Source organism: Musca autumnalis, unplaced genomic scaffold (genome assembly GCF_047663935.1).
Source record: "Musca autumnalis isolate F117 unplaced genomic scaffold, ASM4766393v1 scaffold_4, whole genome shotgun sequence".
NCBI lineage: Eukaryota > Metazoa > Arthropoda > Insecta > Diptera > Muscidae > Musca > Musca autumnalis.
Window position 1 is genome coordinate 75962296 of NW_027411977.1, and position 25353 is coordinate 75987648.

The window sequence follows — 25353 nt, forward strand, 5'->3', positions numbered from 1 at the left end:
ATGGATGTGCAATTTGTTTTCAAAAATATTCAAAACTCGCGGTATAATTCGAATCTAAAATCAACATTTCGAAGACAAAATAAAACATTTTAAAAAAGATTTAAACTCAGAGCAGATTTTAATACATTGATATGATATTCAGTCGAATGATGGTGGTGTGTACTTTCTGTTTTAAGAAATAATTTTCTTCAAAATGTTTGTTAGAGCAGAAAAAAATCGTCATATAGGTTACAACCTAGGATTTTTTTTACAAAATTATAGTTTTATATTATAGACTTTTACAAAATTGTCCAACGTTGTCTGAAATTCTGCCACCGGGAATATCTTCAGCAAAGGGTCCTGAATAAACTACATAATTACAAAGGTGCGATTTTTTGAGTTATAGCACTTTTTTGCAGGTGCCCTCCTGGCAGAAAAAATATATATATTTTTTTAATTTTTTGTTTGGTAAAGGAAATGTTAAGCCCAAAAAGGCATCCGATTTGAACTAAAAAGTCATTTTCTTTAAAGAAGTATACACCATGTGTTCTAAAAATGTACAGACGTGCTGTGGTCAACAGAATAGGGGGTATGAAAAGGAAAATTTGTTTGTTATAAACGTGTTCATCTGTAAAATTCTTATTAAAGCTTACTTTTAAATTACGTATGTTAAACAATTTGAAACAGTGCTTAAATTCGTCGTTATCCGCTTGTGCTTTATAGCGGGCCTGTAATTCCTAATAAATTGTAAAAAATTCCTTTCGCGGGGTAACCATTTTTGTTCGTTATAATCGTGGTCGTTTTAAAAAGCTTAATGTGTGTGCAAATATTAAAAAAAAATCTTTGGAAACACAAAACTTTGTTCGCTATAAACGTAGTTTCTTATAACCGATGTTCGCTATATCCGAATTTTACTGTGTAATTCTTTGTTTTTTCTTACTTTTGCATATAAAGCATTAAAAATTTATAAAAAGCCCATAAGTCCACCGCTATTAATTTTTGCCTCAAAAACAGGCCAAATTACCTATAGTGCGTTGATTCAATCGCCTATCTTTTTACACTTGCATAATAGTGCAAAGGCCTAAAAATTAGCTTGGGGAATTTTAAAAATGATTTTGTCTTTTCTGGCGATTGGCGAAGATTCAAAATATACAGCCCCAGAAATAATTATATGGTACACCCATGATTATCTTTAATCTTATAGTTAAGGAGTATTATCCAGATGTTATTTATTTACGATAGTAGTGGTTAGTGTGCTTGTTCATACCTATGACTGCCGACCTTGTGTGTCTTATATACATATCCGTAATATTATTCAAATTAATATTTCTTTGGAAATAATTATATGGTGCAGGGAAAATTTTTAAAGTTATAATTTCACTACAAAGGACCTGAACAAAATTAATGACATAAAATGTATTTGGGATTAAGTACAATAAAAAAGCATCCAATTTAGGAACAATTGGAATGGTTCCCATTGGGTTCTGACCCTGGCTGCAGCCCTGGGAAATAATAAAATCGTGGAAACTGCTTTACGGACAGAAATCATGCAATCTAAAAAAGCTATATCATGTTTTTATTTTACTTTCCTTACAATCCTAAATCAGATCTGTCCAGTAGTACCAACTACTTTCAATATAAATGATGAAACTCATCCCCCACAAGGTGTTTTTAACGGCCTGACGACTACAATTTGGGTCTGGATCAAATTAGTGACCAACAAAATCTTATGTAATCAAACGGTGCACTCTTTTTACAACTTTTAATTGTAGAAAATAAACAAATGATAAAATAAAAATTAAAAATGGCAAGTTATAGTAATGTTAAATACTAAAATAATAGCAGAATTCCCTGAAAACATAAATGAGCAAGACATTACAGTTGCGTACTCCTTTGTTCGATTTAGTACCCTATTGTACGTTCTCAAAACGGGTATATATCATCTAAATTTCTAGTTTTATGTCACTTTAAATGATATTGCACCGTTATATTGTGCATATGTATCTGTCTAACAGGTACATGTGTTTTATTATGCCTCGGCACAATAAAGGACAAGTTTGGTGTTAAATTTTGCCTTTCTAACAGTACGAAAACTTCCATTTTTTTAATTTTTTCAAATCGTCTGTTAGTTATCTGTCATTTAAAGTTGAAAATTGTTTGATTATGTAACGTTTTGTAGGTCACTTATTTGGTCCTGACCCAAATTATAGTCGTCAGGGAGGTTATAAACTACTCATTTGGATGTATTAGACAATTGATATTGAATATATTTATTTCTGTTATTTATTTTCAATTGAAATGTTTGTGAACATGTACAAAAATCTTGGCCAAACCTTGCAGTTTAACAAAATTTCGGCCTATATGCCAATATGCAATTGTCATCTTGTTTCCAGGATCATATTAAGAGACGGAATTATATACAAGCCACTCTGATTGTACTTAAAGTTCATGCAACTGCGTTGCACATAGTCCAAAATTAATTTTATGTCAATATCTGTACTTAATCTTTTTGTATTAAAATAAGAACATAAATATTTTACATTGTACCACATAAATATTTCTTAAGAAAAGTCTTTAAAAAAATATTGTTATTAAAATAACGGTATATGTATAAATGCCACAAGGTTAACAGTTATAGGTTATAATAAGCACCTAACACACTAAAAACATAAATTATAAAAATCCCGGTTATGTACATTTTTAAGGAAAATTTGGACATCTTTATATTTGTACCATATAATTATTTCTAGGGCTGTATATAATAATGAAATATCACATGAAAGACAAAGCATGTTCTGTTTATATGTATGTATTTTCGTTTGTATCGCTGAAATCTGTTTGTGATTGTCGTGCATTTGTGCATACCTGCGTATGTATAATTTTTTGATCTCCTCTTTTAATATTGCTAATACACCACGTGGGACCAATACAATGTATACAGATTGATGTTAGTTAACCCCCCCAAATACGTTAGCAAAGTAGGAAATTATTATTGCAATGTTAAAAATTGCAAAAACCATGACCTTGCGTAATTTGTTTAGCTACTCAAAGTTTCTGCACACAAATTACCGAATGTGCTTAATAGATTTTAATAACAATTTAATTAGCCTCATAAGAGCTTTGTAGTTTAGTTTAGTTTATCTACATACCTACATATGCTGTAAAATCCAAGATAATTAATTGCAGCAACCGGTAATTGATTTGACTTTGGAGTTGATGCAAACTAAATATTATTAAAATTAATTTTATTTGGTATCCTGCAAATGAGGATGATAGGATATTATATGTTGGTAATATGCCGAAACTACATATTAACAAAAATAAAAGCAAAACGGATTTGAAAAAAGTTGATAGCAAATGGGATTTAATGTATTGAATTTCCGTTGTTTTACTCTACTTTTTAGAAAAAATCGAAAATGAAATTGTATCAATTTACACTAAATTGGGTCAAATATTGTTTATAGGATCCCACTGCGAGTAGTTGTGAAAAAATACATACGTTATAGTAAGAGGCCATAAAAGCGGGTCAAAGTGACCCTATTTGGATTTTTTCCAATATTTAAGTTGTTTATTAAAAATATCCAAAATAAACAACGGTTTTTAAATATTTTTTTTTTGTAATTGTAATGAAAGGTATGTGAAACAAATTTAAAATGTTCAGTGTCGCCAATGAAGTGCGCGTTTTTAATAATTGATGTCCGTACCTGAATTCCTTATGTTTGTGTTTTCCAATAACAAAAAAGATATAAATAAATAAAAAAGAAAAATACAAAAAAATTTAAAATTCGTTTTCTTAAAACTTTTTCATTTTAAAAAAATGTACTGAGGTTGTGTTTTTGTTTTGGCCGATACTGTATCACCTTTCCAACGATGTAAATTAGATTGTCGTAGGTGGTAAAACAAAGAATTTTTCGGAATAGACGCTAATGAAAGCCAACTTTTAATTTTTGCGATTTTAATTATAATGACGAATATCACAGCTTTGGTTGGGGACTTTCCAAAAGCAAAACCTGACAATGAAAGTAAACGAAACAAATACAAACATATGTTCACTGTGTTCATATGTGTTGTTCCGGGTCAATCCGGTACGAAAGAACCCGCTGCCGTGGGATTGGGGGATAAGCTTACCTATTGCACTAGTCTGTTCAATACAGACCTGTCTCGCTTGAGCCTGTCTCTAATGACCCGTACATGGAATGTATGGGGGTAGCAGTGAGGTGTAGGACTGCCGAGATAGAGTTGCTGAACGTATACATCCCGCCGAGAAATAGCTGTATCTCAGATTACGTGCCTAATATTAGCCCGCTTTTGGAAGGTCATAATCGTCTGGTCCTGGGGGACTTTAATGCGCATCATGGGATGTGGCATTCGGCCCTCGGAAACGACCAGTGAGGTACAGCGCTGGCTGAGCAGATTGACAGCTCTACGTTTTGCACGGCCAATGAGGACGCCCCTACCAGAATTAGAGGAGAGTGTCACAGCTCGCCAGACATAACCATCGTATCACCTGGTCTGACAAATGACGTTACCTGGCAACCCGTCATTTCCTTGGATCAGACCATCTCCCCATAATTGTCTCCATTAGCAGACCACCCTATTTCAATACCTCTGAACGCCGCACATTCGTCAATCATAAGAAAGCTAATTGGCCTGGTTTCAGAGAGTTCACCAATCACCGCTTCAGAGAACTGCCCAATCCTTCTGATGTACGGGTAGCGGAAAGGACGTTCCGAGACATCATCACTTCTGCAGCCGCTCGCCATATCCCTGCTGGTCGAATACCCGAAGCAAGACCAAACTTCCCAGCAGAGGCGACGGGATTAGCAAATGAGCGTGATGAACCAACCCCAATGACCCCAGAGTCAGGGAGCTGACAGTGGAAGTTAACAGGCTGGTCGGTGAGCACAAGCGGAACATGTGGTTAAATCATCTGAAGAGTTGCAACATTGGAGCCGGTATAGGTGAATTGTGGGCAACGGTTAAGTCACTATCGAACCCTGGAAGAAGGGTAGATAGGACCTCAGTCACGTTTGGCGAGCACCACGAGAGTGACAGGGCGAAGAGAAGAGTATTACGTCGCAACAGATCTCTTCCTGCCGAGGAGGAACCACCACAGTTTACAATGGATGATGTTGCCAATGCCATCAGGAACGCTAAATCATCCAAAGCGTTGGGCCCTGATGGAAACTCCATGGTAATGCTGAAGCAGCTGGATGAGCCGGGAGTGGAGTATCTCATTAAAGTTCTCAACTTGTCGCTATCCACCCTCATTGTTCCCGAAGTCTGGTAAATGGGCAGGGTCGTCCCACTACGGAAGCCCGGCAAGGATGCCAGCAAAAGTTAATCGTATAGGCCGATTTCGCTTTTGTCGCCCGTAGCAAAGACCCTTGAGGCCTTAGTCCTCCCCAGTATCAGAAATAGCTATCAAGTTGCCGATCATCAGCATGGATTCCGTAAGCAGCACAGCACGACAACTGCTCTGCACGCCATTACCACACATATTTGTCAAGGACTCAACCAGAGATGGACGTGCGATAGAACAGTGATGGTGGCGCTTGACTTATCAAAAGCCTTTGACACTGTCAAGCACTCCACGCTGTTTGAGGACATTGAGCTTGAAACGTTGGATAGTCAATTATATGTGTGGACGCCAGTCGTACGTGGAATTCAGGAACAAGAAGTCCAAACCCCGTAGAGTGAAACATGGAGTTCCCCAAGGTGGGGTGATATCTCCGGAACTGTTTAACCTCTACCTCTCCTGTATTCCGCCCCCTCCAGACGGCATGGAAATCGTAACGTATGTGGATGATTGCACGATCCTGGCGTCGGGTACCTATCCTGATGGCATCTGTGTGAGACTGAACAACTATTTAACCGATCTTACCACCTTTTTCCATTCGAGGAATATGCAGATTTCCGCCACAAAATCAACAGCCACTCTGTTCACCACATGGACAGTGCAGTTTGGAAGAGAATTCCGACCACAATCTGCCCCAAAATTTTAGTCACATTCGACACTACTTTCACGCCGCAGCTATCTGCGACTAACTGAAAAGTAGGAACAAGGTCCTCAAGTCCCTAGCCGGCAGCACTTGGGGTGCAGATAAAGAAACCTTGTTGACCACATATAACACGATAGGTCGGTCTGTGGTAAGCTATGCGGCGCCAGTCTGGTCCCCGAGATTATGTGATACGAATTGGAAAAAGATTCAAACTTGCCAGAATGCCGCCCTGAGAACAGCAACAGGGTGCCTCCTCAAATCTTCAGTGGACCATCTGCATGAGGAGGCATAGATTCTTCCAGTAAAACAACACAATGAGATGCTTTCGTTGCAGTACCTGCTTGGATGTTACCGTGTGAGCCATCCCAATCAACATCTTGTGGGTAGGTAGGCCCGACAGATACAGGCATATCAGGAAAGATATTCATGCTCTAGAGGGAGAGGTCCAACGATACAGGAGAGAACCCCTAGGTCAACAAGCATATCAAGCAGGTTTAAATAGTATTCACACGGATGCAGTTGCCGAGGCCTTAAGCAGTTATAGTGGGAATAAAGTCCTCGAAATACATCCCCCATCTATTGCAGCTGAGGAGCGTCAGCTGCCACGACAAACCAGAGTAGTTTTGGCTCAACTACGCTCGGGATATTGCAGTCGCCTAAATTCTTATTGGGCGGAAATCGACCGCGCCGTGCAAGACATCGCTCAGTATGTGGCATGGGCCCGCACGACACAAAACACCTGTTCAACTGCCCAGCCAAGCCTACTCATCTAACTCCAGTGGATCTGTGGTTACATCCCATCGAAGCAGGCACTTTCCTGGAACTGGAGATAGACCCAGAGCCAGATTGAACAAAAGAACGAACATACAAACATAATAACAAACACCGCTACAACAACAACAATGAAAGTAAAATATCCCATCTTTACAACGATCCACAGTAGGTTAGCGTAGATGACCAAATAACGGAGATATCACAATTTTGAAATCACGCAACAGGTCGCAATTTTGATATCTCCGCTTTTAGTAGCCGTAATCCAAAAGAAAAGCCTGTAAATGGAAGAAGATTTTCTTTACATTGTTGCATAGGTGGTCAAACAACGGATCCCATTTTTCCATTTTTTATAATCACGCTATAGGTCGCAATTTTCATCGAATCGTCGCGAAATTTTGGTGGTTAATAGGGCTCCCAGAGAAAAAGAAACATATTAAGTTTATTGATGGTGGAATGGGCAAAAAGCTTATGTGGACAAATATTCTAAATTTCAATCTTATGCGAATATCTCCGCTTAGTAGTCGTATTCCAAAAGGAAAGCCCGTCAATGGATGAGGAAAATATCACCTTTATTATGATGCAAAATAGGTTGGCGCACATACCACTTACCCATTTTTATACCCATTCCATACGGGCAAAATGTGCCTCATCGAAATAATGGTTTTAGACCCCAAGTATGTTTGGACGAAATGTGTATCAGACAATTTGGAGTCGATTGAGCAATGTCCGTCCGTCTGTCTGTCTGTCTGGAGCGCCCGATAACTCTCGAACGGATAAACCGATTCGGTTCAAATGTTGGCTTTCGTAATATTTTACCAAAACTTAGTTTAAGTTCGAAGATTGGCTATATCGGTCCACTCCTTCCGGTACCTCCCGCACAAAAGTTCGAAAATGTTCGGAAAATTTGTGCGCACGATAACTCTTGAAGGGAGTAACCGATTTGGTCCATGCTTTGCCCATCGTGAAATTTGTACCGGACTTAGATAAGGCTTCAATATGGACTCAATCGGTCCACTCCTTCGGCTACCTTCCACACAAAATTTCGGAAAAGTTCAGTTTAGGGTCATCTCTCGAATCGCTTTGATTTTTGTTTTAACAACTCTTATTCACTGCCCTCTATACGACGGTACAAGTTTCATCAGGGGCAAGTTCACACTTCCTGAGAAAATAGCCTGAAAGTTGCAAAAAAACCCCTATGACACCGTGTGAGGTGGTTGGAGCGCAAGATAACTCTCGAACGGATCTGCCGATTCGGTCCAAAATTTGGCCTTAGTAATATTTTGTCCAAACATAGTTTAAGTTCGAAGATAAGACATATCGGTTCACTCCTTCAGGTACCTCCCCCACAAAAGTTCAAAAATGTTCGGAAAAATTGTTCGTACGGTAACTCTTCAAGGGAGTGGCCGAATTGGTCTATACTTTACACATCTTAATATATCTACCAGATATAGATAATTTCAAATATGGATAATATTTGTCCACTCCATACAGTACCTCCCACACAAAATTTCGGATAAGTTCACTTTAAGACCTGATATCGAATCACTTTGATTTTTGTTGAAGCAACTTGCATTCGCTGCCTCAATTACGGTGGTAAACGTTTTTTTAGGGGCAGGTCCATACTTCTTGAGCCAACAGCCCGAAGAATATAAAAACCCCCCATGGCACCATATGTTGTGGCTGGAGATCTACTTCGTTAACGGTCAATGTCGATCCATTCCTTTTAGTATCTCCTCCGCAAAACTTTTGATCTTTAATCCTAATCAACATTTTTGTCGGTTCAAACGCCCAAAATTTTTAAAACCCCCTAAATACATACGTATTTTGGGAAAAAATTGTTTCAATATACACAGGCAGAGGGTATATCTCTGTCGGCAAAGCCGACTGATACTTTTTTACTTGTTTATTTGAATTATACTGACTAGTATCTCGGTTTTGGTTGGATGCGTTTCAACAATAAGACATTCTGAGCTTTAAAATGTTCCCAATTGCGTTATCAAAATTCGTGAAATGTTTGTGATGTTGAAAAAGACGCTGGGATATCCCAATTTCCAATATATGGAATTTTATTTCTATGTTTGATATTTCTTCTTCTGTTGGACATACAAATTCTAAGGAGAGAAATTTATAATGAAACTAAACCATCTGAGCTTTAAATTATTAAAAAATTTAGTGGTGTAGGGTATCACAAAGTCGGTCCCGTCCCGACTATAGTCTTTGCTCATTTGCTATTGTATATATTAATTACTTTATATTTAAATATTGAAACAAAGAAATGTTGTATGCAGACTTTATTCTTCCACTGTATGTGGGGATAAATGCTTAACTACGAGTTTGTTTTTATATTCCTGGTGACAGCATGTTTGGCGACATTTGTTTCCATTATTCAAAAATATATGTGTGTTGAGAATACAAACACAAATAAATACGCAAAACTTTATTTTACATTTTGGCGGTATTTTTCCCTCATTAAACCGACATACGAATTTTCCACTGGGGTGTTAAAAGCTCTCTCAGAATATGTTTAAAGCTATTGTAGGGTTGCCAAATTGCAAAATATTATTTTTTTAAGTTTTTATGTATATTGGGATTATTTTAAATATTGCGTAATTTATTCAATAATTTTAATTTTTTTTCTTTCAGGTAAGTGTGTTTGCTCGTTACTTCGAACCTTGATATATTTTTTTAGTGGTAAGTTAAAAGATGTCAAATTTCCCAAACTTAAGGCGTGATAGGTGGTGATATAATCTTTTTCAAATATAATTGAATAGTAAACATTAAGTAAAATTGAAAATAACTTAAATTACAGAAATACCAAACAAGTGTGTGGTTTCTAAATGAAAAAGTTCCCAACAAAATGTCACACATCATTCATCAAGATTACATTCGGAGACTGGATAGTCTGATAGAGATGGAATGATAACTCTCTCTCTCTTCTTTTTTGTGTTTGAAAGAATGAATTGAAATATACATTTCTAATTACCGAGTCGACATGACTTGACTCAAAAAAATACATTTGCCATATTTATGATATTATTCATTACATTCTTGGCAACACTGTTTTACAAAAGCTTTTGCCTTTGCAATAACAGTTTTCGCGAGTAATGACTGTGTTTTAGCCAGTGTAACCACTTTGGAATTCCTAAAATTAGCACAAAATGTGACATTTTTTAAAAAAGCGGCATAATATAACACAGACTTGGCATTTCTTCCATGTACTTGTAATATTGAAAATAGAAGGAGGTATTTAAAAGCAAAAATGTTCGTAAAAAATATAGAAGAAATAAGTTATCATATTTGCAGATGAATTTTCTAATGTCTGCAATCGTTCTAGCTATATATACTCACAGATTTAATAAGACGATTATTGATAAATTTGGTCATCTATCCTGTTGCTTTTTTATTATTGGGTCGAAATCTCCGTTTTTTTTAAGTTGATTCGAATTACAACGACGTACGGGGTCTTAGAGTTTTTGTGCCACCTTTGGTAAGAAGTAATGTAATATCTCGAAATGTTGGTCGTTTAATAATTGGTCTATAAAATTGCCCAAAAACCAATTTCTAAATGTCTTTTGATATTTTTTGCTTTTAATACAAAAAGGTCCGGCTGTCCATTATAAAATAAGGAAAATTACACATAACTTTTCCAGTAATGACGGTGTATGAATGTGCGAATTTCTGAGATGTTATCATGTACATGGCAAAAATATTACGCAATCTTATTAAATAAATTCCGTGGAAAACTGGTGATGTTATTGTTGTTGTTGTAACAGTGTTATATTATTATGTTTGTATGTTCGTTCTCCTGTTCAATCTGGCTCTGGGTCTATCTCCAGTTCCAGGAAAGTGACTACTTCGATGGGATATAACCACAGATCCACTGGAGTTAGATGTGTAGGTTTGGCGGGACAGTTGAATATGTGCTTAGTATCGTGCGGGCCCATGCCGCATACTGGGCAGATGTCTTACACAGTGTGATCGATACCCGCCCAATAGGAATTTAGGAGACTGCCGAGCGTAATTGAGCCGCAACTACTCTGGTTTGTCGTGGCAGCTGACGCTCTTCAGCTGTGATAGATGGGGGATGTACTCCGTTGACTGCATTCACACAATAATTGCTTGTGGCCTTGGCAACTGTGTCCGTGTGAATGCTGTTCAAACCTGCCTGATATGCCTGTTGATCTAGAGGTTCTCTCCTATACACGGTGCGCCTTAACTAATTTTAAATGGAAGGAGCTTACACCTGGGAAGTTTTTGCAGATTCTGAAACTACAATGCTCATAGATGAGAAATATCTAGAAACAAAAAAAAATCGCAGGAGGGATTTTCAAATAAATCGCGATTTAAGTTCACATTTATAGGGGTTCTTTAGGTTTTCACGATTTTGCTTCGAAACCGCGCGTCCCATGTAAATGGGTCTAAGGAAAATGTTGTAGCTGTGAAAATTCTCCACAAGATTGACCTTTAATATACATTCGTTGGTTTCATCGTTTTTGAGATATAGAAGTTCAAATTGAGACAATGCACTGACTGTTTCGCCTCCTTATAAAACAATGTCATTACTGCAATTTCCCAAATAAAACTTATATATCTTGAAAATGGTACAACCTAGGAAAATAATAAATCATCCAGTCTTGTAGAGAATTTTCACAGCTACAACATTTTCTTTTGACTCATTTCGATACGACTTGCGGTTTCCAAGCAAAATCGTGAAAACCTAAAAAACCCTAAAGTTGTGAATTTTGATCGCGATTTATTTAAAAATCCCTCCCGCGATTTTTTCTGTTTTCTTGATATTTCTTATCTATGAACATTGCTGTTTCAAAATCCGCGAAATCTTCCAATGTGTAAGCGGTTTTCATCAAAAGTTAGTTAAGGCGAACTCAGCATGATATTGTTTTATAAGGAGGCGATACAGTCAGTGCATTGTCTCAATTTGAAATTATATATCTCAAAAACGGTAAAACCTACGAAAATATCATGAAGGGCAATCTTGTGGCGAATTTTCACAGCTACAACATTATCTTTAGGCCTATTTACATAGGGCTCGCGGTTTCCAGGCAAAATCGTCAACACCTAAAGAACGTCTAAAAATGTAAACTTAAATCGCGATTTATTTGAAAATCCCTCAGGCGATTTTTTTGTTTCTTGATATTTCTCATCTATGAGCATTGTAGTTTCAGAATCTGCAAAAACTTCCTAGGTGTAAGCACCTTCCATTTAAATTTGGTTAAGGCACACTGTGTATATTGTTGGACCTCCGTCTCTAGAGCATGAATATCCTTCTTGATATGCCTGGGTGTATCGGTGGCCAGCAGATGGTGATTGGGATGGCTCTCACGGTTACACCCGAGCAAGAACTGCAACGATAGCATCTCATTATGTTGTCGTACTGGAAGAATCTTTGCCTCCTCATGTAGATGGTCCACTGTAGATTTGAGGAGGCACCCTGTTGCTGTTCTCAGTGCGGCGTTCTGACAAATTTGAATCTTATCCCACTGCGTGTCACATAAATTCGGCGACCAAACTGGCGCCGCATAGCTTACCACAGACCGACCTATCGCTTTATACGTGGTCAACAAGGTTTCTTTATATGCACCCCAAGTGCTGCCGGCTAGGGACTTGAGGACCTTGTTCCTACATTTCAATTTATCGCAGATAGCTGTGGCATGCGAGGACGACGTGAAAGTGGTGTCGAATGTGACCCTTAGAAATTTGGGGCAGTTTGTGGTCGGAATTCTGCTACCATCGACCCTGATATTCAACTCTCTTCTATGTGGTGAACAGAGTGGCCGTCGATTTAGTGGCGGATATCTGCATATTCCTCGCGTGGAAAAAGGTGGTAAGATTGGTTAAATAGGAGTTCAGTCTCTCACAGCTGTCATCAGGGTAGGTACCTGACGCCAGGATCGTATAATCATCCGCATACGTTACGATCTCAATGCCGGCTGGAGGGAGCGGAATACAGGAGAGGTAGAGGTTAAACAGTTCCGGAGATATCACCCCTCCTTTGGGAACTCCCTCTATCACTTTACGGGGCTTGGATTTCATGTTCCTGAATTCCACATACGACTGGCGACCACACATATAGTTGACTATCTAACGTTTCAGACTTGGCCGGAGGGTTGTCTGCTCGATGTCCTCGAACACCGTGGAGTGCTTGACAGTATCAAAGGCTTTTGATAAGTCAAGCGCCACCATCAAAGGTGAATTACTGTTCTATCACACGGCCGCTCCTGGTTGAGTCCTCGACAAATATTTGTGGAGATGGCGTGCAGCGGAGTTGTCGTGCTGTGCTGCTTACGGAATCCATGCTGATGATCGGCAACTTGATAGCCACATATTTCTAATGCTGGGGAGTACTAAGGCCTCAAGGGTCTTGGCTACAGGTGACGAAAGAGAAATCGGCCTGTACGATTCACCTTTGCTGGTATCCTTGCCTGGCTTCAGTAGCGGGACCACCCTGCCCATTTTCCAGACTTCGGGAACAATAAGGGTGGCTATCGACAGGTTGAGAACTTTAGTGAGATACTCCACTCCCGGCTCATCCAGCTGTTTCAACATTACCATGGAAATTCCGTCAGGGTCCAACGCTTTGGATGATTTAGCGTTCCTGATGGCATTCGCAACATCATCCATTGTAAATTTTGGTGGTTCATTCTCGGCAGGAAGAGATCTAATGCGACGTAACACTCTTCTCTTCGCTGCCTGTCACTCTCAGGGTGCTCGACAAACAGTCGATTAAAGTAACTTGCACACCTCCTCGGGTCAGTCAACGTAACGTCGCCAAACGTGATTGATGTCCCATCATCCCTCCTTCCGGGGTTCGAGAGTGACTTAACCGTTGCCCACAATTTACTTATACCGGCGCCAATATTGCAACTCTTCAGATGATTTAACGACTTGTTCCGCTTATGTTCGCCGACCAGCCTGTTTGGGGGTTGGTTCGACGAAGCTCATCACGCTCATTTGCTAATCCCGTCGCCTCTGCTGGGAAGTCTGGTCTTACTTCGGGTATTCGACCAGCAGGGCTATGGCGAGCGGCTGCAGCATTGACGATGTCTCGGAACGTCCTTTCCGCTACCCGAACATCAGAATGATTGGGCAATTCTCTGAGGGGTAATCGGTGAACTCTCTGAAACTCGGCCAATCAGCTTTCCCATGATTGACGAATGTGCGGCATTCAGAGGTGATGAAATCGGGTGGTGTGCTGATGGAGACAATTATGGGGAGATGGTCTGATCCAAGGGAAATGACGGGTTGCCAGGTGACGTCATTTGTCAGACCAGGTGACACGATGGTTATGTCTGGCGAACTGTGACACGCTCCTCTAATTCTGGTAGGGGCGTCCTCATTGACCGAAAAAACGTAGAGCTATCAATCTACTTAGTCAGCGCTATACCCCTCTGGTCGTTTTCGAGGGCCGAAAAACTGTTGATGTCCAAGGGTAGTGGGTAGGGTATCACATGGTCGGCCCCGTCCGACTATAGCCATCTATTACCTGCTTTAAAATGATATTTTTTTAAGAAAACAAAGTTATAAATTTATTTTTATACCCCCCACCATAGTTTTAAGTTTGTTTTTCCGTTTGTAACGCATTGAAATATACATTTGCGACTCCATAAAGCATATATTCTCGATCAGGATAAAAATCTGAGTCGATATAGCCATGTCCGTCGGCTTGCCTGTTGTAATTACTCCAGCGTCCGGAATAATTAAGATAGAGCGCTAAATGCACCCTAGTGTCTGTTTTGCATAGGCAGGTCAAGTTCGAAGATGGGCTATGTCGGCCAACGTTTTGGTATAGCCCCCATATAACGGTACCACCCGCATTTCGGGATTTTGAGAAGTCTAGCTACATTTTTTGACCGAACTTCTTGTAATTTAACATTTTAGATTCGCTGTGGTCACAAAATATCTCCACCAAAAATTGTCAACATAGATCCACGTTTTGGTATAGTCCGCATATAACGGTACCTACCGATTTTCGTTATTTTGAGGATTTTAGCTAAATTTTTTGACCGAACTACCTGTAATTTGACAGTTGAGGTTCCTAGTGGCCACAAAATACCTCCACCAAAAAATTTTCAACATAGGTCTACGTTTTGGTCACTATAAGAAGATATATGACTGAAAATGAGTTTTGAAACCACACGACATAACAAAAATGGGATAACCTTTTGTTTCTCACTAAATTTATCACCATACATATATCATTATACCCTCAGCATTTATGCTAACGAGGGTATATACACTTTCATACGGGCAAAATGTGCCTCATCGAAATAATGGTTTTAGACCCCAAGTATGTTTGGACGAAATGTGTTTCAGACAATTTGGAGTTGATTTAGCCATGTCCGTTAGTCTGTCTGTCTGGCTGGAGCGCACGATAACTCTCGAATAGATCAGCCGATTCGGTCCAAAATTTGGCTTTCGTAATATTTTGTCCAAACTTATTTTAAGTTCGAAAATGTTCGGAAAATTTGTGAGCACCATAACTATTGAAGGGAGTATCCGATTTGGTCCATACTTTGCACATCGTGAAATTTCTACCAGACTTAGATGAGGTTCCAATATGGACTCAATCGGTCCACTTCTTCGGGTACCTCCCACACAAAAGTTCGGAAAGTTCGGTTTAGGACCTGCTCTCGAATTGCTTTAATTTTTGTTGTAACAACTTGTATTCACCGGCCCCATACGACGGTACAAGTTTCATCTGGGGAAAGTCCATACTTCCAGAGCAAATAGCCTGAAATGTGCAAAAAATCATTTGACACCGTGTGTAGTGGTTGGATCGCAAGATAAATCTCGAACGGATCTGCCTATTCGGTCCAAAATTTTGCCATCGTAATATTTTGTCCAGATATAGTTTAAGTTCGAAGATAAGCCATATCGGTCCACTGCTTCAGGTACCTCCCCAACAAATGTTCAAAATTTTTCGGAAAAATTGTGCGCACAATAACCCTTGAAGGGAGTGACCGATTTGGTCCATACATTACACATTCAATCGCTTTGATTTTTGTTGAAGCAACTTGCATTCGTTGCCTGAATTACGACGGTAAAAGTTTTTTAGGCGCAAGTCCATACTTCTTGAGAAAAGAGCCTGAAAGGTGTAAAAACCCCCTAGGGCACCATATATAGTGGCTGGAGAGCACGATAACTCTCGATCCGATCAACCGATTTGGTCCAAAATTTGGCCTCCGAAGATAGGCAATACCGGTCCACAACTTCCCGTACTTCCCCCCATATTTAAAAAAACGTCACTATGCACTATGTCTCTTGAACGGATCAACCAATTTGGTCCAAACTTTGGATCTCCTAACATTTTGTCCAACTTTAGTTAAACTTCTTAAATGTCCTCTCCTTAGGATACCTCCCCCATAAAAGTTCATCATTTGTGTCCAAGTGCACACACAGAGAAGAGATATTGTTGGAACAATCATATTCTAAGAACAAAATAGTGTATTTTAAAAATCTGAAAATATATATTGTTGTTTCAACCATATATTTTTATTAGGAAACATGATGACACAAAATATATTGTTGGGCCAATAATACATATTTTAAGAATTTTAAAATACACTATTTTGTTCTTAGAATATGATTGTTCCAACAATATTTTTTCTCTGCGTGCAGTTTTGTGTCTGTTCGAAAATCCTTTGCAAATGAATACCGATGCTGTTCGATATGGTCCTGTTTACAGCGATATTATGTTTTCCGTGGACAAGTCCATGCTTCCTGGCATACTGGTCCAAAAGTTATACGATGACCCACTGAAATGATCGCAATTTTAAAGATAGAGAGTCAATATTTGATATAGAAGATTTTATTACTTGCAGGATGGTTGGTATTGAAAATGGGATATATCGGTGCACGTTTTGATATAGCCCCCATAGAATGGTACCTCCCGATTTTCGGTATTTTGAAGGTTGCGGCCTCAATATCCCACCGAAATGTCTGAAATTTGGTATTTAGTTATGGTTGGGTGTATAAAACTTTCCACCTGAAATTTGTTGGTATCGGTCCACGCCTTCATATAGCCCCCATAGAACGGTACCTCCCGATTTTCGGTATTTTTAAGGTTTTACCAAAATGGCTGAAATTTGGTACTTAGTCTTCGTGGGGGTATAACATTTTCTCCCAGAATTTTGTCGCTATCGGTCCACGCCTGCATGCAGCTCTCATAGAACGGTACCGATTTTCAGTATTTTGAAGGTTGTGGCCTCAATATTCCACCGAAATGGCTGAAATTTGGTATATGACCTTTTTCGGAAGAATAAAACTTCCCCCTCTAAATTTGTCGGTATAGGTCCACGCCTTCATGTAGCCCCCATAGAACTGTACCTCCCGATTTTCGATATTTTGAAGGTTGCGGCCTCAATATCCCACCGAAATGTCTGAAATTTGGTATTTAGTTATGGTTGGGTGTATAAAACTTTCCACCTGAAATTTGTTGGTATAGGTCCACGCCTTCATATAGCCCCATAGAACGGTACCTCCCGATTTTCGGTATTATGAACGTTGTGGCCTCAATATTCCACCGAAATGGTGATATAAAACTGTTCCCCAGGAGGTATATGTCTGTACAGGGGCCTAATTACGTGATTCGATTCGATCGAGTATTTGCTCGTAAAAAAGATTTCGACACGATAAAAACGCGGCATGACGAGATTCGATCGAAATCGTTGATCGAATGTTTCGAGAGTAACCGGTAATCGAACTATGAAAACCTACGTGTACAATAGGGAATATTATGAAGGTAGATGTAAAAAAGGTGTTTTTTGAAAGCAAGAACCAAAAAAAAAAACTGAATTATGAATGAAAAATGTAAATATTTTTGGAATTTGTTGAACAATACATTCAATAATAATTTCGGAATGAAGTTTTTTTGACATTGTTGTAACGGATTGCTGATACATCTACCTTAATAATCCTCTCTCAAAATAAATGAGAGAGAGAGTTTGGTGGATGTTTTGCATTAGCCTCTCTGAGAGAATATTTCCTTTGGTAAACAACGGGGGATGAAATGTTTAAAATGTACTTCCCTTATACAATAAAGGCTATTAATATTAAATATTTTTTTCTTTTTTGCAGAAATGCTTATTTTTCAACTTATTTTTTAACGACTGCAAAAGTAATTTTTGTTAATGATTGCATGCATTTTAATTCTAAATTTATCACAATTTCTCAAAACGACTGCAAAGGACTTTTCCCAATTTCTCTTGTTATATTGTCTAAAAAATGCTGCCAATTATTTACTAACATCGTTTTTCTTCTATAAAACGACAACAAACAACAATTTTTACATTTTAAACAAAAAGACAATAAGGAAATCTTTCATTTTATTTGTTTACGATAGGTAATTTGGCCTCGAGAAATTACTCGCAAATTTATGCTCAATTTCTCGATAATTTTACTCGATAACGAATGTTGTCATCCCAACTTTGAGTACTCAGGTCGAAACAACTCGATATCGAATCACATAATTAGGCCCCAGGTCCACGCCTTCATATTGCCCGCATTCCCGTCCAAAATCCGCCGGTATAGGCCCACGTTTCGATCAATATCCCACCGAAATTACTGAAATTCTTTATTTAGTCTTCCAAGAGGTTTTAAAATATTCCAGAACAGTATTTTCAGTATAGGTCCAGGTCTTCCTATATCCCCATAGAAGCGTACTTCTTGATTTGCAATATTTTTTAAGTTTTAGTCACATTCTCTTACCAAAATATTTGGTATTTAGTCGTCTTTGAGTCTAAAAATTTTCCGTCAGAAATTTGTCATGCCTCACATTGTTTTACCGAAATTGCTGAAATTTGGTATTAAGTCATACACGAAAGGAAACTATTCATTCTATTTTATTTCAATACAACTCGTGGTGGAGGGTATAACATGATCGGCCCGGCCGAACTTAACACCGTTCTTATTTTATTTTATATATCATATAAATTGAAAGTAGTTCGGGTGCGGGACCTTTTTCAATCTTTAAATAGAATAAAAGATGTTATAGTCAATGATAGGCGAAAGGTCATTCAATCGTGCAACAGAAATCATTTTTGAGAAGAATGATCAAAAAGCCATAACCCTAATGTGTACAGGTTTCTTTTCATAAAGTGGCACAAAAACTGAAAAAGTGGCAATTGGTGGTATCTCAAAAAACAAAGTGCCACAAAAGTAGCAAATCCCAAAAGGAAGGTGGCAATATTTCTCCCATTATTGGCACAACACTCACGCTGGTGTTAATAACATTTTCTCTGTGTACACTTTTGTTCCTTTTGCTCTCACACTCTCTATTGATTTGACACTCTCACGTAGTCACTTTCCCTGCTGGCAATCACAGGTTTATTGTGATTCTTTTGCAAAGTGGAATAAACAAATTTGTGGTCTGTGTGTGTGTTATACAAATGATGGTGAAGGTCATTGTGTCGTCACAAATGAGTTTTTTTTTCGTTCCCTTTTTCTTCTTTTGCTTTTCGTTTTGTTTTTTTTTCTTTGCCAATGCCAGTCGGTAGTCATCACAACAAGCACACACACGCAAACATAAGCTGTGATATATTTTTGCTCCTTTGGCAAAAACGAAAAAAAAAAAACAACAACAAAAAGGTGGAGGTGTTTTTCCAGTTGAAAACATTTGCTACAAAGTGCCATTGAGTGTTTGTCGTTCGAATGTTTTTGGTGTGGGGAAAGGACCATTTTATTTTGGGGCAGGCGGCCATGCCAATGACGAAAATTGTCGCCGTCTAATACACCACCACCTACCTACCCCTAGGGTAGTTTCTTCCCTTGTTTCGTTTTGGTAGGTGTTCTCAAATTGTTGGCGGCAGCATTTCGGCATCATTTGCTTGGCACATATCTGCTACTGGTAACCAAGTGAACGCCATCATCATCGTCAGGCACGGTTTAGTTGCCACTCAAATACCGACGAAACAAGACTTGGGGTTTTGTGTGCCCGATTTTTTTTGGTTTGCGCCACTTTTGAACCTAATCGCGTTACATTGTTGTTGATTGTGTCGTAATAGAATTGCATATTTACAGCATAATTGTAAAAATCGTGATTCGATTTCCTAACGTCTGTCGGTTTTGCACAAAAACAAAACGAAAAAACCCTATAGCCCTTGCCCTTTGTCGTCCGTCCTTTAGAATTGCGGTTGCTGGTGAATTTTGAAATGCAAGTGAGTGTTTTAAGGAGACCGACGGTATTTAGCTGAAGGTGAAACATGCATTAGAAACGAAGTTGATGAAAAAAATGAAATCGCCTATCCAATATTCGTGTGTGTCCTATTTATTTTGCCGCAAAATACTAATCCTACAATTATTGTTCACTTTCCACTTCGTTCGTGTTCGAAAACAACAAATGACAATACTCTCAAATTGAAAATGAATCGGAATTGTATACAAACTGACTTTGTTGCTTTTTTTTTTGCCTCCATATTTTGTATATCAACAACATTGGTGCTGGCGCAATAGTTTTATTTATTGTTTTTGTATTTATTATTGTTGTTGTCATTTGTAATTATTAATTGTTTGCATTTGCTGCTAAAATGTGTTCATTGAAATTTGTGAAGAATGTTTTAGCATTATTTTTCAGAAGTTTTGTTGTTGTAAATTACTATGGCGTAGCCCGTAACAAAAACATTTTAAATTCTTTTTAAAACTCCTGAAAGTATGCAGCGAACATGGCACATATTGAATATAATAGTCATGCTTAGTATTTTATGCATACTTTTAGGAGTTGAAAACACATATACGCATGTGATTATGCAGCATATGCACGTAAAAAATAACTCAATGGAAATATGTTTAAATTCTGTCCGAAAACGAGTTGCTGAATTGGAGGGTTTTGGAAGAGCGCTTCTTTTCAGACCATCGTTTAAACTAACGCGGCCACCGCCGAAATCTATACGTTTCCGAAACAAATCCAAGAATTGGAAAACTAGTAAAAGAAGAGGCTAGAGCATGACAATAATATGTCGAAGCACAGAAGATATAGACTAGGGTTATAACATTTCGACTTTTTTCTCAAAAATTTTCCTGTAGCAGGAATGAACGAACTTTTGAAGAAAGTTTCGTTTTTATTGATATGTATTTTTCCGTTGGTTACCTGTTAGGAATGGTTTTTTTGCGGAAGCCTCATTTTTGAGCGGTCATTGTTTAAAGCCCTTTTTAAAGCTAAAGCCATATGTAGCAAAACACTGGACTTGTCATATATTGAGATAAACAGGAAATGATGACATTGATAATCGAAAACTTGAAAAAGTTGTACAGCGCCTAAGCGAAGAAGAATCGGGAGATGATATTAACGAAGAACAGATACTTACAATATTGATGATGATTTTGAAGTTCTTGATGTGCCGGATGTAGATGTAATGTAAATGTAAATATTTTACGAACGCAGAACAATGGTATAACAGATGAAACTACTAAAGAATCAATATGCGTTATCAAACTTCCTCCTTTGATTTCTGAACCTGATCTCTTAAACACATCTCTGCCATAATATAAAATGTGGACCATCGGTAAAAACAGAATAATATCAGTTATTTGTCAATCCGTTAATAGAAGGCTAAATAGCATACCATCTGATCTCATATCTATAAAAGTTCTACTGACAGCTCCTACAACTGTTGTTGACATTGGTGGCGCCACATTACATTCAATGTAATAGGTGCAATGACAAAAAGAGCCTTTAGCCAACCAAATATATTTTGCAGCAAACATATATTTGTTTGCGATCAGTCTCAAACATAACATATGTTTGGGTCCCTCAAACAAATACATATATGTTTGGGTGCAAACAAATTATATGTTTGGGTGCAAACAAATTATATGTTTGGGTGCAAACAAATATAAACCCAAAATCCAGAAAAAACCAATCACATGCACCAGCGGGCGCTTACTGAGAGCAAGGGAGCGTAATTTTCAATGTAAAACACATTGAAATGTATGCTCACTTGCTCTCAGTAAGCGCTCACTGGCTATCTCCAACATATACACACATTTATAAATGGTGGTGGTTTATAGAAAGCAACACAAAAGCAACTACAGACACATAGGTACAAAAGAAATACACAACAGACTTTAATAAAAGAAAAACTGAATGAAATAATTTTTAAAACTCAAACTTTTAAAAAGAAAAAATTATATAGAAACATCGTTGAACGCTTCTCCTTAGTTGTGAAATAAAACGCATTTTCCTCAACGTTGAAATCATCAGCGGGAAATCGGAATATGGAATCAAATGCTTATATGATGTAATAAATAGGTACATCCATATTTGAAATATACATATGCATGTATGTATATGAAAAATGTATTGATGTAATTACCAATATTAAATGCGATTTCTTCCTTGTCCAATAAAATATTTACATTCACATTTTTGATTCAATTATAAAATGTAAAATGTATGTAAAAATCACCATTTCTTTAAGAAAACACAAAACACTGATTTATTCACTCACTTTACCGTCTTAACTCAACGATTGTATTTACAAAACTGGAAAAAGAACAACATATTTAATAACATTTTTTTTCTTTTCCTCTTCGCTTGCTACGTTGGTTAACAACAACAAAGCACGAAACACACGTGTTTCGTTATAAAACAGCATTCTGCAGCCGCGAGAGCCCTGTTATTACTCCCTTTGACAAAAATCCTCTCTTCACCCATAAAAAATATATTCTAACATAAAAAATGTGTTTGTACCCAAACAAATAAAGTTGAGATATGTTACAAAATGTTGCAGACATATATTTGTTTGAACACAAGCAAATTATATTTGGATCCAAACATATATTTGTTTGCAACCAGTCCCAAACAAATATTTGTTTGGATCCAAACATATTTCTAACATATATTTTTCTGCGTGTAACAATGGATACCTGATTGTTTCAACAGCAGTAAAGATAGTCTTTTGGAGGGTGAGAAAAAGGAAACATAACCCAACAGGGCATTGAAATCCCAACCTCCATTTCAGTCACCAATCCACAAGGCTACATACAGGCAAGCCGCTCGGTTGAAGGAGTACTTGGTTAGCACGTTTTATCTGGAAAAGTGGATTATGTACTTTGACAACAAACACCTTGAGATCTTTGAATATAAGAACGTAGCCTCAAGAATAAATCTATAGAAATTAAGTTGACTGCGTTCAAATTGAAATATAGGAAAGCTCTAACAATTGCAGAAGGACTGTAGAATGTGTTAGATGAGTTCAACTTGTGTTGATCAATTGTTATGTCGTTTTCCAGCTTAATCTGACTCTGGGACTATCTCCAATTATAGGAATGTGGCTGTTTCACACAGATGTACTGGAGTTAATTATGAAGCCTTGGCAGGGCAGTTGAAAAGGTGTAGCGTGTTTTGCACGACGTTATTGATCCTTGTCCTATAGGAATTCAGACGGCTGCACCATCCCTACCGTGGTTGAGCCAAAACCGAGAGATCTAATGCGACGTAGTATTCTTCTCTTCGCCCAGTCACTACCGGGGTGCTCCAAAAACTGTCGATTTATCAGAGAAATTACTGCAACAAGAGCATGACGTTGTGTAGCTGTACTGAATGAATCTTTGTCTCCTCATGTAGATACTCCACTAAAGACATGAGGAGGCAACCTATCGGCTAGGGACTTGAGGACCTTGTTTTTGCACCTCAGCTTTTCGCAAATACCTGTGGGATGCGCGGACAACATAACCCCAAGAATTTTGGGGTGTTTGTGGTCGGAATTTAGCTGCCATTCATCTCTGTTCTCACCTCAGCCGTCCATGTCGGGAACAAGAGTGGTCATAGGTTTAGTGGCTGATATTCAGATATTCCCCAAATGACATCAAGGAAGGTAAATGACGCCAAGATCGAAAATCATCCGCATACGTTACGATCTCAATGCCTTATGGAGGGTGCGGAATCAGTGTTGCCGACAGTTCCTGATCGGAATTAGTAAAACAATCTTCAAAAAAAAAAAAAAATGGAAAATCGTCAAAAATTGTTAACATAGTCCAAAACTAGGTTTGGTTACCGCTTAATGTGAATTTTTCGCTTATAGTTACGATAATGAGACTGACTACATAGGATATCCAAGTGTGTAATTTTTTGAGTCATGGTTTATTAACCATATTCCGACACCATAGCGTGGTAGAAGACCAAAAATAAGAAGATAGGTGTCCCGGCGTTTTTCCCTATCACTTCAACTTTCGCGGTTATGGTTTCCCAAAAGAGATCTTTTTATCAGACACATATCTTCTAAACCACTAGGAATTTGAGTTTACTTGTGAAAGCAAGGTTGTAGCTCTCGTCCTAAAGAATAATAATTGTGAAATTAAAATCCAATAAACTTCATATTCAAGGTTAAAATCGTCAAGGTCAAAATCGTCAAGGTCAAATTTACATTATAATATTTTCTCGGATTTTAGTCTGCAGATATCAAACCGATCAAAATTGACCGAAAACCGATCCTTAGATCTCAATAAATCACTTTCTAGAACATATAAACGCTGTAGAAACGGTTCTTAATGGCCAAAATAGCAAAACAAATGCGATTTTTATCCTCTTTTCTCGATTTCCGCTCCATAGATACTAAACCGTTCAAAATTCAAGAAAACAACCACAAAAATTTAGCAAAGATATCAGAAAACAACTTTTTGGAACATACGAAATGTCTATGAACGGTTGTTAAGTGCGAAAATAGTCAAAAACTTTTGAAAATATTAGATCTTTATTTTTTTTTCTCATATTCCTGTCCACAGATAACGAACCGCCAAAAACTAAGGATACATTTAATTACAAAAATTTCAATAAACAACATATTAAGACTCTAGGAATGATACTTGAAGCGCAAATTCGCAATCAATAAAATTATTTGTAATGTTTCCCCCTGCTCCGGTCTTGAAATAACTAACTGTTCAAAACTCAAGGAAATTTGAAAGGTTTGTTATTTACGGACCTGAACAGGAAATAATAATTGAAAATAATCGAATTTCGAATTGCTACGGGTGACAAAAGCGAAATCGGTCTCTACGATTCACCTTTACTGGGATCTTTGGCATCCATCACCGACCAACTTGTTAACATCTAGTGTCAGCTCCCTGTATCTGGGATCACTATTACGCTCATTTGCAAATCCATTCCTTAACAGTCCTTAAGCTGCACTTAAGTGGACATCTTAAACTTTTCTGAGGAAGGTGCCGGAAGGAGTTGTCTGATATATTCAATTTTCGAAAGGTTGGACTAATGAGTCACTCTTTTCGTTAGTTATCAAGTCCACAAGACATTTTAGTTGATAAACGTAGGATATTTTAGAACTTTTGTGGTGCTATATAAGGATGCATGGCCCTCGAAAAACATGTTATCGTTATATATCGAAAAACATATTATTGTAATCGGCACCACATAGACTACCATCGATGAAGATCGAAACAATATTTGATCAGCCCTGCCCTTAAAATCATCCTAGTATTTTAGAAAAATTTGGACAATTATAATAATATAATAATTGTTACACAAACATCCCATAAGGGACAAGGGAGACTTCTCTCATATCAATGAGTGCACCCCGATTCATATTAGCTCAATGATATGGGACCTACTGTTTATCGCCGAGTCCGAACG

The 25353-nt window shown here is 37.9% G+C and overlaps 1 protein-coding gene across 2 annotated transcripts in view; it reads left to right on the top strand.

Annotated features, from left to right (window-relative positions):
* Positions 1-25353, top strand: part of Pka-R1 (protein kinase, cAMP-dependent, regulatory subunit type 1) — a 175849-nt gene that overhangs the window by 38995 nt on the left and 111501 nt on the right. Inside the window, exon 1 of one of the 2 annotated variants that reach the window (XM_073984477.1) lies at positions 19663-19927. The exons of the other annotated variant lie outside the window; for it this stretch is intronic. Coding sequence (XP_073840578.1) covers positions 19922-19927 — 6 coding nt within the window. The 5' untranslated portion in view covers positions 19663-19921. Of the gene's footprint in view, positions 1-19662; positions 19928-25353 lie in introns of those variants that run through there. 2 annotated transcript variants of the gene reach the window in all.